The sequence below is a fragment of the Elephas maximus genome, chromosome 2 (genome assembly GCF_024166365.1).
Source record: "Elephas maximus indicus isolate mEleMax1 chromosome 2, mEleMax1 primary haplotype, whole genome shotgun sequence".
NCBI lineage: Eukaryota > Metazoa > Chordata > Mammalia > Proboscidea > Elephantidae > Elephas > Elephas maximus.
The window spans coordinates 43,091,197-43,110,207 of NC_064820.1; the positions used below are offsets into that span (position 1 = coordinate 43,091,197).

Genomic DNA, 19,011 nt, shown 5'->3' on the forward strand with positions numbered 1-19,011 from the left:
TTTCCTCTGACAGTTACTACTTGGTCAGTGTTCGTTTTTGTAGCTTGATGAGAGGATCATACCACGAGAATCATCATTATCAAATGTGAGAAGTTTATAACAAGGAAAAAGGTTATTAAACTCTTAGGATCTGAGTTAGAATATAATCTTCTTGAAGGCAAGGTTTATAGTTTTCTTTCATTTTTTTGGACCTGTTCCACTAAGCATGGTACAGGGCCAGGGACCTAGAAGGCAACCAGTAAACATTTGCTTCAAATTGATTTCTTAAGTGTGTAAAATTGGAACTCCTGCTTTATTGAAATAAGTTAGTGCTGTGCTTAGAATGGGGCCCTGGTGGTGCAGTGGTTAAGAGCTCAGCTGCTGACCTAAAAAGCTGGCAGTTCGAATCTCCAGCAGCTCCTTGAAAGCCCTATGGGGCAGTTTTACTCCATCTTATGGAGTTGCTATGAGTCGAAATCGACTCGACGGCAACAGGAATGCTTAGAATAGGCAAAATATTAGTGCTATCTGTAATGAAGTTTATATTTAGAAAGAGAAAAAAAGTTTAATTTTTTTAATAGAGCTGCCAAGTTAAAATCATATCACCCTTTGACCTTGACTTTGACATTTGGTACAAAAAAAGCAAATTTAAACCAGTCAACTGTGGGATACAGTCCTTGGAGAAGAGGCAAAAGAATATTTGACTCCAACAGTATAAATTTTACCAAGATTCTGAAATGTACTTTATTTTCTGTTCTCTATCCTGCAACCCTAGTCATATCATTTTCTTTTTCACTCTAACTCTGAGTGCAATTTGATAATACCCATAGTTTGAAAAGGTTGGTGCCATTCCAAATTTATGATGTACATTTTCTTATGAGTCTTCCTTGCCTTCACCAATCGCTTCCTTTTTCCTTGTCCAGTTATCCCTGACATTCATCTCATCGGGTATTTTCAAACTTCCCTAGCTCTTCTCTGGCCCACCTTACATCTCCCCACTCCCTACTTTTATCTTCTCTCCTTTTCGTAGAATAAAAAGAACAATAGGCTGGAATTCCGTCAGGCTTTCCACCTTCATGCCTATACATGTCTCTGCATTCAGGCCTCCTTGGTCTCTCGCTCCCTTCCCTGAGGTCTCCAAGGCGGGGCTCTTTCTCTTCTAGCTCCTCACTAATCCTTCCACCTGTGCACTTGATTTCATCCTTCCTGCTTCCTCTGGGACAGAATTCGATCAGTTATTCCCTTTCCTGCATTTGTATCCTTTTCATCCCTATTGGTTCCTGGAAAATATGCTCAAGTTTCTGCTTTTTCATTTATTTTATTTAATAAAGGCCATCTCCAACTCTTTCTTCTTTCATAGCCAACTTTCCACCCGGGTAGACAATAATTGCTGTGTCCACTTCACAAATTCACTGAAATTGCACTTATCAAAGTCACTGATTACATTTTAGTGTTCTCGTGCGTATTCCTCCATTGTTCAGCCTCAAGTCCTCACATGTTCTCAGTGGTCCTACAGGTGCTTCTTAACTCATTTCCCTGCCCTCAGTCTTACCTTTTCTAGTTTATCTTTTCCATTGTTTCAGGGTGATCTTTCTAAATGCAGATCTGATCACATCACACCTCTCTCTTTAAAACCGTTTAGAAGGTCGATATTGTCCACAGGTAAAGGGCAGATGCGGCCACTGATGATTTAACCTCTGACTCTTCCGTCTTGTCTGCTACTGGTCTGATCTTGAGTCCCACCTGTAGTTCCAAAGGTATACTATCACGGTAGAATTGATCATTCTGTTGTTAGTTTTCTATATAGTTTGTGGATACTGCTGTTATTTGTTGCACAGTATGTTGCAAATATTTGTTTTTATGTTTGCCTTCCTTTCTAGACAGAATTTATTGATGGAGTCATTTTGTTAATCTCGGTATTTGCAATACCGAACACAGTGCCTTGCACATAGCAAGGGCTCCATAAATGTTTTGTAGAATGAAAGGACAAACAGACTAATTTCAGCAAATATTAATTACTCATCTCCTATAGGTTCTTCTCCTTATTATACTTTAAAATTTAGATTATAAATTTTGAATTGTGTATCATTAATATCACTGTACTGAATGCCGGCTGTTGAGTTATACAGTTTTAAGGAGCTCCAAAGAGCAAGAAAGGAACCCTGGTGGCACAATGGTTTAGCACTCAGCTGCTAACCCAAAGGTCAGCTGTTCAAACCCACTACTGGCACCATGGGAGGAAAGACCTGGGAATCTGTCTCATAAAGATTACAGCCTAGGAAAGTCTCTGGGTCTGTTCTGCTCTGTCACATGGAGTTGCTATGAGCTGCAGTCAACTCAACAGTACACAACAACAATAAAGAGCATAGAGGATGTATTTGTAGCTAATGTCTTAAAAGATAGTCTGAATATTTTCCTCATATTGTCTTAGTGCATGGTACAAGCTCATTCATGCATTCCCTCTCTAACCAAATTGTACAAAACTAGGGAAAAATTCATGAAATTTATGGTCATTTTTCTCCTGGCTTCCAACTTTCCTCCTCTCCATTTCTGTATAGGTGCTAGAGAACTTCATCTACAATGCAAATCTGATTTACTCTTCTGTTCATGATCCGTCACCTCTTCCTTCCATTTCCCTAGATATGAGCCACTTTCATAGGCTTCCATTTTACTCAGTCTGAGATCTGGATCTTGCTTAGACTTCTGACACTAACAACTGTTCTTCATCCTTTTGCACCTACAGCTGATAACATTCATGATCCTTCATCCCAACCACATGGTTCAAGGGGATAAACGTGACAACACGTTGGTAATATTTATGTTAAATGTACCAGTCTTTTCTAGGCATCTGCTGCACAGGCACAGAAAACAAAAGTGATTTCAGCTATTGGCTGCCAGAGGAACAGAAGGGTTGCCACAACAAAGTCGGCAAACAACTCCCCAAAGTTTTTAAGAAGCTTAAACTCTTGATGCTGGAAAATCAGGGTCAGTAGAGGACTGTGTATTTTTGGTGCTTGACCATAGGTTTGTCCCCTGCACCCCTCTGTAGAGATTGCACTGTCTTCAGTGGTGACTGGGCCACTTTTAGAAGAGTGTCACTCAGCTTAGATTTTTGAGATTCACTCAGCTTTTGAAGGAAAGTGTATTTGAAATCTCTTTGGTTACTCGAAAGTTGCTTTGTAGTAGTTGGATTGTGCTTTCCTCGGAAGCTTAATCTTTTGACCGACCTCCGTAAGGTCGGCCCCAAGGAAACCCAGCATCCTCTTCGTCCTGGCGCCACTGGGCCCGCCACCCCCCTCCCTCTACCAGTTCTCCTTCCTCACCCTCCTCTACCACCTCTCTATCCCTCACTTGAACTGGCTGCCAGAGTTCACAGACAGCTGGGCAGAGAGTGGCTAAATCTGCCCAGCTGCCCGGGAAGCTTGGCGGCCAGGCTGAGGGAAGGAAGCATCGGCTCTCTTTGAAGGTCGGCTGCCAGTGAATCTCAGGCAGCTGGACTTCAAAGAGGGGACCGCCGGGCTTTCCCTCCCGTCTAGGCAGGTCATTCCGCGGCACTGTGCTTCCGGTGTTGGCATAGTGACTTTCAAGTTCCTCTTCAATTAAAGAGCTGAATCGGGAGCTGCACTTGTGTTCACATTTGTGTTTCTTATGGGATATAGAAATGGTCTAAGATCCCAGCCCCTATTACCTCAAACTTAAGAGTGAAAATAGAAAAGAAAAGGTAACATCATATAAAAGGCAGCAAAGGAGGTCTATAGTAGTTAGTGTGATTTCCTTATTGCCAGTTTGTAACTTGTGCTGTTCACCCTTACCGAGTTTCAGATTACTTCAAGGACTCTTGATGTGATCTTCTTGGGTAAAGGTTAATCAGCCTACACTTACGGATTGATTTAGCTAGTGACCAGGGATTAGGTTTAACCGTGGATGATGATTTTATGGTGTAGTGCTCTCCCACTATCCCACACTTGACTCTTTTGCTGCACTTCCCCGCTTTTTACCTTCTAATTCCACTGGTGGCTGGACAGAGGACTGGCCTAGTGAGGAAAGTGCAAGGACACACAAAAAAAAGAAAGCCCAGGCCCACTTTAGTTGCAATTAGAGGCCAGAGCAGAGGGAGCCTGGAGTCAGAAAATCCATTAGTATGTACCATGGATAGTGGTGGTTTGGAGTGCAGGCCCTGGATCCAGGCTGCCTGGTCCAAGTTCTGGCTCTACCACTTATCGGCCACATGACCTTGGGCAACTAACCACCTTTTTGTACCCTAATACCCTCACTGGAGGCGTCCCTGGGTGGTATAAATGGTTAAGCGCTACTAGCTTAAAAGTTGGCGATTTGAATCTACCCAGAGGCACCTCAGAAGACAGGCCTGGCAAGCTGCTTCCAAAAGGTCACAGCCTTGAAAGCCCTATCATGCAGTTCTTACTCTACACACATGGGGTCACCATGAGTTGGCATTGACTCAACAGCAACTAACAGCAACCCTCACTGGAAGGTGAGGATGATAATAGTTCCTGTCTCATAAGGTTGTTGAGAAGATTCAAGGGGTATCATACACTTTGGATATGTACCTATTCCTTAGTAAGTGCCCAATAAATGTTAGCTATTTTTTTTTTTTTTTTTATTATTACGTACCAGCCCTGCATTGACTGGTACTAGAGGGAGGTATGAAATGACTGGTTTGTGATTTTTTTACTGCCCCTGTATGGGTAAAAGACTGCTAGCTCCTGCCTTAGTTTGAATTTATAATAGAAATTTTGGGGAAATCCTTAATAGTGTAAAATATATTATTTGAGGGAGAAAAAAGTTGTTTTGTGCTATCCATCCCTCTCCTTGTACTATCCTCCCAATTCACTGAGGGTTATTATTATAACAATCTACCACAGATGTCAAAAGAAGCCTGGTAAAACATGCAGCTTATGAATACAGGGGTGTTTTAGTGAAGAGTACGGGTTCTGGAGTTAGAATCAGGGTTTCAGGTTTTGCTCTGGCACTTAACTTACTAGTCATATGTCTTTGGATAAGTTACCATCTTGGCCTTAGTTTTTTTGTTTGCAAAATGCAAGTAATAATTACATATACCTCAGGACATCTGCTTGAAGGATGAGATTAGCAAATGTATGCTTTATTCCACTAATCAATAACATGTTCAATAAATGTAGCTCTATTATTGTTGTTATTATTACTATTCCCATCACCATTAATGTAACAAGTTAAAATTATTATTGAACCGCAAGAAAGCCCTTAATTTACTAAACAATGTTTGGTAAATAAAGTACCTTTTTTCAGGCTTTTTATTCTCTCTAGATCAGGGGTCAGCAAACTGTGACCTATGGGCCAAATTCAGCCTGCTACCTCTTTTTGTAAATAAAGTTTTATTTGAACACACAGCCATATGTCTTTTGCACCTGCACCCTTTTTGCACCTGCAGCTGATAATCTTTATTGCCTATGGCTACTTTTATGCTACAACAGCAGAAGTGAATAGTTACAACAGAGATCATATGGTCCTCAAAGCCTCAAATATTTGCTATGTGGACCTTTATAGAGTAAGTTTGCTAACCCTTGCTCTAGGTATGTGTTTCCTCAATTAAGGTCCAGAGAATGTTAGTTCTATCTATGTTAGTAAGTAGTATGTGAAAAAAAGGTTCCATAGTCAAATAATCTTCAAAAATGTTAAAGAGGTTGATTTATTCTAGGACCACTACTTAAAAGACTCTGGCTTTTAATAATCCAGTGTGCATTGTGAATCTTCAAGATGAGGCCATGGTATACAAATAAACTTTAGTTTCCCAGGCTTGTTTGGCTATAGAACGTCCCCTGATATGAGGATGTTACACAAAACATCCTCTGGGAAACCCTGCTCTTGGGCTATCTCTCTGGAAGGACTTTGTTCTTAAAGCATTCCTCTTGGTGATTTAGGTGATAGCCTCACTCAGAAACCTACAGAACATCATATGAGATTTCTATGTTAGGTACCTCATTTTTTTCCCAGTAAAAAATTATAATTTACTTAAAATCAGGACAATAAAATACACCAGATTTTTAAAGCTGGAATTGACACAATGACAACTGATTTTTTTAATCAGAAAATATCCCCATCTTTAAATTATCCTGTATAATGTCTCAAGATTATAAATTTACCCTCAAAGTCAAAGAAAGACAGGATGTTTCATTTCATGCCTTCTTGAAATCCGAAGAGATTGGGTCTTTTGTGTGACTTTAAACATTTTTACCTTCAGATTTCTATAGTATAAATCTAGAGTGCCTAACTGGTACCAGCTGATCTCAGCTAGGGTTTATAAGAAGAGAGATTAATGTGAAGGTAACTTGTGCCCTAGCCATAAGGGATTTGTTTTATAAACTAAAGTAAACACCTTGAATTTCAAGTTGCAAGCACATGGAGAGCCAGAAGATTCCAGAGCAGTGGCGTCATGTTCTGCCTGTGACTCACACGTCTCAGTGGCTAAGCATTCTCCCGAAACTGCAGCTTCCAGCTGGTTGTCGGATAGAGCGTAGGTAGTTACACACTGTAGCCACCTGGTTTGAGATGACCAAAGAGGCATATAATTGCAACATAGTCCAGTTATGAGTGAAGGCTGTGCTATCTCTTTGCCAAATACAGATGAAAAATTAATGCTGTGTCATAGTTGTTTGCTGAAATCCCAGTGGTTGCAACAGTAAACTGGGACTGAGTGGAGAACCGTGCTGGAGAATTCAGGTGTGGTCATAAATGCACTTTCTCTTTCTCTCCTACCTGGGAGTTTCCCTGTCCTGGCACAGGGTAATTCTTCATCATTTTTCTGCCCTCCAAACCTGACACAATGCTTGGCTTATTGTGGGCGCAAAGTTTTCTTGAAAAAAAAAAAAGAAATCTTACTTGTTTTCCCCCATTCCCAAATTGCAGATCATTTAAAGGAAATCCCATGTCTTCTCTTCACTTATCTATTTCAGTGTTATGTGTATAATGGATCCTCAGTAAATGTGGGTGATACTGTAAATGCGGATCCTAAAAATATCATTATCTCACTTTTTGTTTTATGGGAGGTGGTAAACGGACCATTGCCATATCCCACTGCCTCTTGTCTTTAAATTATTCCTTTAAAGGGAAGAGAGGGAGAGGAGAGGGAGAAAGGAAGAGTGAGAAGGAAGCGGGAAAAATATCTTGACTGGAACATAATTATTATTATCATAATTTTTTAAGTTAGAAACTTGGAAAGCTAACAACTTACTATGAAACGTATTTTTTCCTTGAAACGTGCTCATTTGCTATATTTATTGTGAAGTGTGCTCCTCTTGTAATCACCGTGGTGTGTGATATATAACATACTGTACTTTAAGACTCTCATTGGGGTCCCTGGAGTTGAAGTGGTATACCTGGGAAAGAAATAATCTGAGCCTGACCTACTTGAAAGAAAGGATTAGACATGTGGAGAAAGAACTTTCATCTACAACCATAAAGAAAAGTAACTTAAACACGATCCTCCCTTCTGTGTCTTCCAAGAAGGAGCTATTTCTAAGCAGTCCCTTCTTTCACTTTTATATTGTCTGCTGGAATCATTATCTTACTTGATGTCAAAGAATATAGAAGAAATGGCTGCAAATGGTTGGAAACAGATCACAACTGCCTAGGGAAAATGATTATCCCAAGCAACCCATGACAAGGATTAAGAAACATTGCTATAGAGAATTCTTGCTCTCACAGGCAGGTGCAAAATGGCAAGAGAGGAGTGTAAGAGATTATTTAAAGCATAGACATGGTAAAATTTAATAAATTTGAATTACAGGGTCTCGAGACTAGTTTCTGATTTATATTATTTGGTAGAATATTAAGGTAGGAGACAGGGAATCGACCTTAAAAAGTTGATAATAATGCTCTCATATTATCACCTGACTTATAATAATGACAAACACAAAATGTTTACTGTGTGCAGGCACTGTTCACATGTTCTATATGTTGCATCAATTAGCTTTTGTTCCATAATAAACTATTCTAAAATGTAACCAGCTGCTGTCAAGAAGACTCTGACTCACAGCTACCTCACATGTGTTGGAGCAGACCTGGGCTCAATAGGGTTTTTAATGGCCGGTTTTTCAGAAGTCCATCGCCAGGCCTTTCTTCCAAGGTGCATCTAGGGAGACACGATCCTCCAACCTTTCCATTAGCAGCTGAGAGTTAACTGTTTACACCGTCTAGGTACTCCATACTAAAACTTAGTGGCTTAAAACAACAAACGTCTGTTATTTCTCATGATTCTTTGAGTCAGTTGGGCAGTTCTTTTGGTCTGGACTGACTCAGCCGATTTCTACTGGCCGGCTGTTGCATCTGCAGTTAACTAAGAGCTCAGCTAGGGCTGGATGATCTAAGGATGACCTCACTCACGTGTCTGCCGGTTGGCTAGATGTCAGCTGGGGCAACAGGCCCATCTCTGGCATTTATCTCTGCTCACCCAGGAGGCTAGCCCAAGCTTTTTCACATGAAAGCTGGGTTCTGAAAGCACCAAGAGAGCAGGCCCTAATGTACATGCCTTTACAATCCTCTGCTTGTATCTTGTTTGCTAATGTCCTGTGTTAGGGTTTTCTGAGGGACAGATGCCAAGGTAGGATTAGATGTGTAAGATTAATTGTAGAAAGGCCTGTGAGGGAAAAATGGGTAAGGAACTAGAGGAATGGGGAGAGTTACGAGATGGTGATACAGGTCTGACTCCTATAAAGGAAAGAGGGAAGGAAGGAAGTTTGAGCAGGAAGAATCTCAGACTACAGCACAGTTCTAAGAAAGCTTTGGCTATGCCGATTGGGAGTCCTTGAGCCAAAGTCACCTAGAGATTTTATTGATCTGCCCTAGCTATGATATCTCATTCGGCACAGCAGCTGCAATTGAGGCTTCTACTTGATTAAGCCTATAGAAGTCTACAGTCCCTTTGTGGAAGGACTAGGGGAATTGTCACACCGTATACTTGCTGCTGGTGGCGCAGACAGTTAAATGCTTGGCTGTTAACTGAAAGTTTGGTGGTTTGAACCCACCCAATAGCTCCATGAGAGAGAGACCTGGTGATCTGCTTCCATGAAAGATTACAGCCAAGAAAACCCTTTGGGACAGTTCTGCTCTGTCACACGGGGTCACTGTGAATCAAAAATGACTTGATAGTATCTAACACCATACTTGCCACAGTGATGTAACGAGTTCTGCACTGCTGGAGGCTCCGTGACCATCTGCTAAGAAGGGATTTATGGACAGTTTTAGCAATTGGGAGTTTGTACTGTATGATCTCTAAATTTTTGTGCTTGTGTCTTCCATCATTATGACTATTTGAGACATGATACTAGAAACCTATGTAAGGGAGTCAATAATCTCAAGTTACCTGAAGAACAGTGTTCTTTCCTGATGATGATTATAAAAGGAGTCAAAAGACAAGTTGCAATTCTAGTTTCCCCACGTTACGTCCGAAGTGTTTTCATTCAGTGTGAGGATATTTGCTATCATAGATTGCCCAAGTGTTGATGTTTTATGTACATTTAGGATCACCTTTGGCCATCTATTTTATTTCATTAGAGTAAACTTTTGTTACTGATTAAGGTGAAGTTAATAATGGAAGAGCACTTTTTGACATACAGTCTGTGAGCTGTCCATCTCAAGTGAGGACATTTTGTCTATGTTTCATTAGGTTCTTTAAAAGAGCAGATGAATTACATTATTTTAATTCCAATCGCCTCCTCTCCATTGAAATCTTAATTATTAATATGCTGCCATTTGTTATTTTAAATGAGGCTTGCACTAAGATCTAAATCTATATTTAAAAAAAAAAAAAAAAAAACCTTGCCGTCAAGTCAGTTCCCACTCATAGAGACCTATAGGATAAAGTAAAACTGCCCCATGAGGTTTCCAATGCTTTAATATTTACAGAAGCAGACTGTCACATCTTTCTCCCTCGGAGCAGTTGATGGTTTCAAACCACCGGCCTTTTGGTTAGCAGCTGAGAGCTTATCCACTGCGCTACCAGGGCTCCTTGTAAATGTATGTAAAAAAAGCAATAGAAAATACTGTGAGAAGTCAGAAGGACAGAGTGAGGGGCTTGTTTTGTGGCCTATATTCACTGCTTCTACATTATAAACAATTGTAAAGGTTTCTAAATACCCCACCTGCATAGAAAACTATAACCTGTTGCCATCGAGTTGGTTCCAACTCATAGTGACCCTATAGGATGGGGTAGAACTACTTCATAGGGCTTCCATGGCTGTAATCTCTATGGAAGCAGACTGCCACATCTTTCTTCTGTGGAGAAGCTGGTGAGTTCAAACTGCCGACCTTTCGGTTAGCAGCAAAGTGCTTAACCACTGTACCACCAGGGCTTCTTCCTCCAATATGTTGTTGTTGGGTGCTGTCCAGGTGATTTTGATTTATAGTGACCCCATGTGACAGAGTAGAACTGTCCCGTAGGGTTTTCTTGGCTGTAATCTTTTCAGGAGCAGATCACCAGGTCTTTCTCCTACAGAGCTGCTTTAAAAATAGAAAAAAAAAAGCCAAACCCGTTGCCATCAAGTTGATTCCGACTCATAGCAACCCTATAGGACACAGAGGAACTGCCCCATAGGGTTTCAAAGGAGCCACTGGTGGATTTGAACTGCCCACCTTTTGGTTAGCAGCTGAACTCTTCACCGCTGTGCCACCAGGACTCCAAAGCTACTAGGTCCTCAAACCGCCAACTTTTTGGTTAGTAGCTGAGTGCTTAACCATTGTGCCTTCTAATATAGCTTATCTTATCTTAGAGTTGCAATGAGTTTTTTTTTATCTTAGAGTTAATTTTTACTTTCTTAACTGCAACAAGCTCTTTTGTCTTCAGACCCTAAAATATTCATTTTCTGTTTTCATGCTTGGTAGAGTGCCAGCAAAAAAGAGGACGACCCTCAGCGAGGTGGATTGACACAGTGGCTGAAACAATGGGCTCAAACATAGCAATGATTGTGAGAATGGCATAGGACTGGGCAGTGTTTCGTTATATTGTGCATAGGGTTGCTACGAGATGTACTGACTTGATGGCACCTAATAACAACAACATTGCTGCATAACAAATCACTGCATATTTAGTGACTTAAAACAACAGTCATATATTATCTCACAGTTTCTTAAGTCATGTATGGAATGGCTGGGTTCTTTACTTAGGGTCTCACTGTGCTAAAATCAAAGCGTCAGCCTCATCTGGGACTCAGGATCCTGTTTGAAGCTCACTGGTTGTTTGCAGAATTCGGTTTCTTGTGGTTCCAGGTCTGAGGTCGCTGTTTCCTTGACACATGTTCAAGCCAACAATGGCACATCAGATACTTTTCATGTTTCTGATCTTCCTCTTCTGCTCCATCTCAATGGCTTCCCCATCTGCCCTCACCCAGGAGAAAATTCTGCTTTTAGGGGTACATGTGACTACTTTGACCTGGCTCAGATAATCCTTATTTTAAGGTCAACTGATTAGTAACTTAATTACCTCTACATAGTGCCTTTTGCCATGTAAGGTAACATATTCACAGGCATGATGCCAGGAAGCAAAGGTCATGGGGTCAAAATTTGGCCTATCATAATGCAGTATTCCTCTGGAATACTCTCTCTTGCCCCTACCATTTGGCCCTTCACCTGCTAACTCTTCCTTGTCTTCACCCTTCCTTCTCTGATTTCTTCTCTTCACTCCTCCAAACAAAGTTTGGGTTGTGAACCCCTCCTCAGCACTCAATGTACATACCTCTGTACTTCCCTATTATATACTTATCCGTGTTACATATATCGATGAGTATAGAGATATGTACACTAATCCATATCCCATCAGGGCACTGTCTGTTAACTCTGAGGAGAAGAGCCATGTTTATCTCTGTCACATTTGTATTCGCCCTGCTAAACATGGTATCTGGCATACAGCTGATACCCAGTAAAAAGCTTGAATGAATGAATCCAACTGGCTGTATATTCAAGAAAGGAAGACACATGATAACTATCTTTAAAACAAATTTCTAGGACTATCGCCCAGAAGAACTGAGTGATGCCAATTTTGACTCATTTTATACAAATTCTTAAAAGAAAAAATGTACTGGTCTGCTTTAATGAGGTAGTATGCTCCTCATTACTTGATGCTGTCAGTTGTCAGCTCAATGACTGGACGTCAGGGATATTGTTGGGAGTTTAAAGTTCATTATTTTTATCTCTATATTGTGACTTATTCTTTGATAGAGTTGCTGCAAGACCAATGGAGATGAGGTCATTCACATTCCTATACCTTTGACTCCCATGGGAAACCTACATGCTGTCATCATTAGCATATGGCTCTGTCTGTTCACTATGGAATTACCCTAGGAAAATTGCTAATGGCCCCAAACCATTGAGCAGTTGCCCAGCATAGCACATCTATGTGTGTGTGCTATCACAGTGGGAATTCTATTGATGACAGCTATGTAGGGGCAACGTTTTTAGTGTATCATTACCTTCATTCATTTAGGCCCATAATTTTGGGGGATAATCAACTTACTAGTCTTTTGGCCTGTGCTGGGCATTGAATCATAACTGAGTGGCAAGATTAGTGTAGTAGAGTTCCTTTTGCAAGTCATTAACTGTGCAGAAGAGCTATTAGAAGTAAAAAGACTATTAACATGTATCAACAAGAGAGGGGGGTATAGTGTGTTTGAGTGGAGACTTTTTTGGTTCAAATTGCTAGCTCTACTATTTACTAGCTATGTGACCTTGGACACGGTACTTAAGTCTCTGTGTCTCAGTTTCCTCGTCTGTAAAATGGAGATGATAGTAGTAGAACCTAACTGGTAGGATGATTGTGAGGATTAAATAGGCAAAATAGTTAAGGATATAGGATATCCTAGGATATAATAAGCACTGTGTAAGGGTTAGCTACTGCTGTATTACTACTGTTGTCATTATTATCCTACAGGCACATTAAAGGTAGTTAAAGACCTATAACCATGTGCACACTGTCTGTCATAGACTAGGAATGCAATAAATATTTTTGAGTTATTAGATAATATACTTATTTGTAATTTTTGTTTATATTTGGTCTTTCAGATATATATAGGAAATGGTCCCAATAACTTTATAATTGTGATAAGAAGAACTAACTGCTGTGACAATCTTGCATTGCCCAGAGCTTGCTCAGGCAGTCTGAAAAATTGTCTCCTGCTGACCTTATCTGTTCTTATGAAAATAAATGGATGTTTTAAAAAGCCTTTTTGAATATTTTTTCAGAAAGATAGCAGACTATATTCAGGTGAAATCAGTATCTTATCTATATGTACATGTTATTTCCTGATGATAAAACAAAATGTTATTGCCACAAAAATGTTCTCAGCTGAATTCAGATGAGGTGTTAACACTTTGCTTCTCTTCACAAACAGGTTCATCCTAAATTCCACTATAAACAAGCTCATCAGCCAGGCACAGACACTTCTTGTGTGGCCTTTTCCTATGATGGCAATGTCCTTGCCTCTCGCGGAGGTAGGTTGAAACTTTTTTTCTAATATGTGACACAGAGGTTAAAGCGCTTAGCTGTGAACCAAAATGTCGGTGGTTCGAACCCACCAGCTGCTCTGAGGGAGAACGATGTGGCAGTCTGCTTCTGTGAAGATCTACAGCCTTGGAAAGTTCTGCTGTGTCCTAAAGGTCAAGTCAGAATCGACTTGCTGGCAGTGGGTTTGGGTTTTTTGGTTTATGTATAAGATGATCATATTTAATTCGAACAAATGTAGCGCTGATATCACAGTGCTTAGTAAAGCTAGCTGTGTTTTTGTTAACGTACCTTTCTTTGTCTAGTTTTTTCATTAAAACATTAAAATATATTTCCAACTTGGCAACGTTGATAGTATTAAAAGCAATCTAGAAAAATTTTGAAAATATGCGCTCTTTTTGCTGAAGTTTTTATTTTAGTTTCAAATTCCATAAGAGGTTGAAGTCTCCAAGCACGAGCTTAGGGATTTGCAGATGCTGATCTACGTTCTTTCTGTATTATTTTATAATTCTCTGTCTGGTGTTTCAAAGCCTTCTGTTGCTTGACTTTTTTTTTTTTTGGTTTTTGTTTGCTTGTTTGTTTTTAGTTCAAACACTAACTCTGTTCAGTTCAAAGAAGTTGTATACCTGGGTGTTATTTTTAATAGCTACATAGTTCTATATGGTTCTATTGTAAATTTATTTATACACATTCATATGGTTGGATATGGGTTTCTAATTTTTTGCTAAATCTTTTTCACGTGGATAGGCGTGTGTTAACAGAAAGAGAGGGAATATAGTGAGGGCAGCTTATGAGCAAAGCATTATTTGAAAGTATAGGACATAACTGATGATATTCTAGTAGGGCCATTTGTGAAAAGAGAAAGAGCAGGATAAATAGGCTGGAGCCATGTTACAGAGGGTCTTTAGTGTTACGTAAAGAGTTTAATCTTTATTTTTAGGCCAAAGAAGGAGTTACACTTCAGGTAGGTGAATCCAGCAACACTACAGCCATTCATTCACTCAATCAATTACTGTATATTGAGTACCTGTGCTGAGTTAGGCATTATGCTAGGTGCTCGGTATAAACTGAACATCATAGACAGGGTCGCTTTACTGAAAGAATTACAATCTTTGTAATAGTAAGGCTAGTGGGAGTGAAGGAAGGAGATGAGCTTTCAATTTTCATCTACCTTGGCCCAGCTTTCCTTTCCATCTAACCAGTCCATGTCCTTTATCCCTGAGAACTCCATTCAGATCCTTTTCTCCAAGGAAGTCTCACCTACTGTATTCAAAATACCCTCCCTTCCATAATTAAAAGAAAAAGCCTATGTATATATCTTTTTATGGTCTGCATTGTGAAATGTGGATATGTATGAAAAGGAGCCCTGGTGGTACAGTGGTTAAAGCGCCCAGCTGCTGACTGAAATACCAGCGATTCTAGCCCATAAGCCACTCCACAGGAGAAAGACGTGGCAGTCTCCTTCTGTAAAGATTACAGCCTTAGAAACCATACAGGGCTGTTCTACTCTGTCATATAGGGTAGCTGTGAGTCAGAATTGACTTGACAGCAAGGGGTTTGGTTTTTTGTTTTGTTTTGTTTTTTTGTTAATAGAGTGTGTATTTCGGACCGTCAGTTCTAACCTGCCACTTGAATCCAGAGATGACTCCTAATTAAAACTATATATATTTTAGTCTTGAAAACAAAGGTTCTGTCTCACTTCAAGAGTGTATCTGAATCCCCTGGGAGGGATTTTCAAATGATAAATGCTCTACTTAGACATTTTCACATTCACTCTTGCATCTTTAGGGTGGTATACCCAAATCTCCAAGGCAGAGTGGGAAGAGAAAAGGGGGATGAGAGGGGTGTGTAGTCTGGAAATTCTTCCCAGAGGATTTTGAAAAAGGCCAGGCTCCACCCAGTTAATAACTGGTGCCTTAGAAATATAGGACCAGATTCATATCAAGTCTATTTTCAATCAAAACCATTTTGGTGATAATTCTTACCTTCTTCTTCCATTCTGTAATAGCTATTGGATGACTTGATTGGTCAACTCAACATGTATACTGTATTCCATCACTTTTTTTCCTGGACATATATAATATGGCAGATGGAAGTCTATTCAACAAAGAGTCCCCAGGGTGTTGTAAGGTACTCCTGCCAGCTTCAGAACCTAATGGTTAGTTGAACTGTTAAGTGCAGATTAATGTTTTCCTTTGTGTGAGGATTGTGGCCTCATATGTAACCTTTGTAAAAATTTAGTTACAATAGAGTGATATTCCAAAGGTGAATGTTATAAAGTTGTCCCAGTACAAGCAGGTGCAGGAGTCTGGTTAGTTGTGGATTAACCTGTCAAAAGTAAGTTTCAGAGAAAGGGTCGCTGGGGAGAGAATGAGGGTTTTCGTTGAACTTGCCACTCACCTCACTTGCACCTGATACTGATTCCTTGTTGGACCCGAGAGGTTGAGGCAGGTCTCAGCTGTGGGCACTGGGGAGAAAGAATAGCAAAGACATTACTTATATGCGTTTTTGACTTTCATTCTGGTCAGAAATTAGTTAGTAGTCCTATAGAAATATTAAAAAGTAATTCTTAAAAGAGTATTCATTATTCTTCAAGTGGCTTGGAAAAGCCATACTCCCCAGCAAAGTGAAGAATGATAGCCACAGGTAGAGTTACACTGGAGGGAAGGGAGTCACATGGCTCACCCTCATTAATGTTAATGGATGGCCTTACCCACACACTATGGGAAAAGAGAATCTGTTGTGAATTGAAATATTTTCAGCCTAATGGTTATTAGATTAAGATCTTCTCGGGAAGTCAGGTTATGCTCAAATATACCACTGGGAACTACCATCTGCTCTAAAATCAAGCTTTAGAGTAGATTCTCTAGGGCTCCTTCTAGCCTAGAGATGCTACATCATCTGAAAAGTAATTTCTAGAAGACCAATTCATTATCACATAGCTTTGTACTCTTCTCACAACTACTGCTTTCGAGTTCCCTGAACGGTTAAAAAAAGAAAACATGCTGATGTGCATCTGGTCTTTTTCTTCCTTTTTAAAATAATTATCCACTAAGTTTAGCAGTATCTAAACTTGGAAGAATTCTTTTTGCATGATTCACATTTCCGTCTTTTTTTCTTCCCCTCTCTCATTCTCCTGTCAGGTGATGATACATTAAAATTATGGGATGTCCGACAGTTTAATAAGCCACTTTTTTCAGCCTCTGGTCTTCCCACCATGTTCCCAATGTAAGTAGCATATTTTTAATATTTGATCAGGACAAAGAACGGAAAAGAAATTTCTCACCTTAATTTATATTATATGTCTTTTAGATCTTCTGGAAAAGGAACTTGAGAAAGTGATTGGAATCTGTTTTTTGAAAGATAGATTTTATTTTTGCTTCTCATTTTGTACATTCTTCAGGCTATAAAAAGGTTTTTTGAAGTTAAAATGTTATGTGTGAGTCTGTTCGTGTTTATGTGTATGTGTATACTGTATGCATGCTCAGGTCTTGAGGTAGTAAAACACATTGTAAAAAAAAAAAGGATTTAATTATTCTAGTATTGTGTAAGTGAAAGGGTAGGCATATATATTTGTGGTGTTTTAATATTTGAAATCCTCTTTCTATCAAAGCAATTGCTAATAGTTTCTGAGCATTTACAGTATAGCTCATTTTCTCAGTTTTTTCTTATTAGCATTCTAATCAATCATTCAGTATTCTTCAGTTGTTCAGGCAACCTTGTTCGGGATAGCTGAACACTGTTATGGCCATTCTATTAAGTCGACAACTGAAGCTTTTAAAGATTTTTCTAAGGTTGTATACAAGTTGGCAGCTGAGGTGAGATTTGACCTCTGACCCAGCAGTTGGGCTTAGGCAAATTTGTCTGTTTTGGTGGGAATGAAATATCAGATCTGTGTTAAATAATAACCAGCAGGGAGAGCATGAAGGAAGTGGAAGCATCAGTGGAGGAAGCTACATAATAAAAGGAGCACAAACTCAAACATGGCTGGTTGGCCCACTGCCCATGGCATTTATCTGTTAAAACAAACAAACATGAATTTGTAGCTAATGAGAATTTTTTGAGCTGTTATACCTGCAACAATTAATGCCAGCTATATAACCTCTGATGGCACAACAGTTAAGCATTCGACTGCTAACTGAAGGGTTGGTGATTCAAACCCACCCAGAGGCTCCATGGGAGAAAGACCATGCGATCTGCTTCCATAAAGATTACAGTCTAGAAAACCCTATGAGGCAATTCTACTCTGTGCTTTAGGGCTGCTATGGGTTGGAATCAACTGGACAGCACCCAACAACAACAAAACTTCTTTGGGTCATATTAGATTGTTCATAATCAGTATGTCACAAATGATAGAGGTGCCAGAACTCTAATAATGGGAGCTATTGAATCATAATTATCAATTAGTTGCCAGTGGTGCAACCTGCCCCTCTTTTCATGGTGCTTGAGTTGACCTAATTGAAATTATTTGGGGGTGGGGGTGGGTGAGGGTAATAAAAAATAGTTCAAAAAATGGCCAAAATAATTACTTCTTCAACATTAATTATACAGAGTTTGAGGTTTTCCCAGACTTCTTTTATATTAAAAATACAGTATTAGAGAAATTAAAAGCATGGATTCTAGAATCACACTGCCTAAGTTTGAATCTCAGCTGCACCACTTGTGTGATTTGGACGAGGTTTATTTACCCTTTCTATGTCTCAGTTTTCTCATCTGTAGAATGGGGATAATAATGTCTACCTCATAGGATTATTGTAAGGATTAAAAAGTTGATATCAGTAAATGCTTGGCTTATTGTAAGTCCAATGTAAGAGTTAGCTTTTATGGTGACGCTGCTTATATTTTTATTTAACTCACTCATTACTGCAGTGTGTGGTGTGATAGCTTATATTTATAAACACTTTTTTGTCCTAGGACGGACTGTTGTTTCAGCCCAGATGATAAACTCATAGTCACCGGTACATCCGTTCAAAGAGGATGTGGCAGTGGCAAACTTGTTTTCTTTGAGCGCAGGACTTTCCAAAGAGTATATGAAATAGACATCACAGATGCGGTACGTATAGTCCTTTCTCCTCGGCCTTGAGAATGACGTTTGCATCTTAACCATCTTTCATTTTTATTTTTTAATAGAATGTAAGTCCACCCTCACAACGCAATACCATTCCCATTGCCGTTGAGTGGATCCTGACTCACAGTGACCCTAACAACACAGGAATGTTTATCAATATGTTGCAGACTGGCTAATCTAGTCACTTCCTTCCCTCTCATCCAACATTTGCTGTGGGCCCACACTGTATTTAGAATTTCAGCTGAGTTAATTTCTAGTTACTTACTTGGAAGTTTAAAACCTTTCAGATTAACTTCTACATCTAAAAAAAATGTTGAGTTCCTTTTAGAGACTTACATGAGGACTAGAACATCAGTATTCACTCATTCATTCATATCCTGCTATCAGAGCCACATGTAATATAATAATAGTAAAAATTCCTGGAGGAAAATTTGAAGTCTTTTAAGGTGTGTATTATTAGATGATGAGGCAAATCATT

The 19,011-nt window shown here is 39.6% G+C and overlaps 1 protein-coding gene across 2 annotated transcripts in view; it reads left to right on the forward strand.

Moving 5' to 3' along the window:
• The window catches only part of WDR70 (WD repeat domain 70), a 358,039-nt gene that overhangs the window by 277,236 nt on the left and 61,792 nt on the right, over positions 1-19,011 (forward strand). For both annotated transcript variants that reach the window (XM_049862618.1, XM_049862622.1), the window contains 3 exons: positions 13,356-13,455; positions 16,609-16,693; positions 18,380-18,518. In XM_049862618.1, coding sequence (XP_049718575.1) covers positions 13,356-13,455; positions 16,609-16,693; positions 18,380-18,518 — 324 coding nt within the window. The remainder of the gene's footprint in view (positions 1-13,355; positions 13,456-16,608; positions 16,694-18,379; positions 18,519-19,011) is intronic.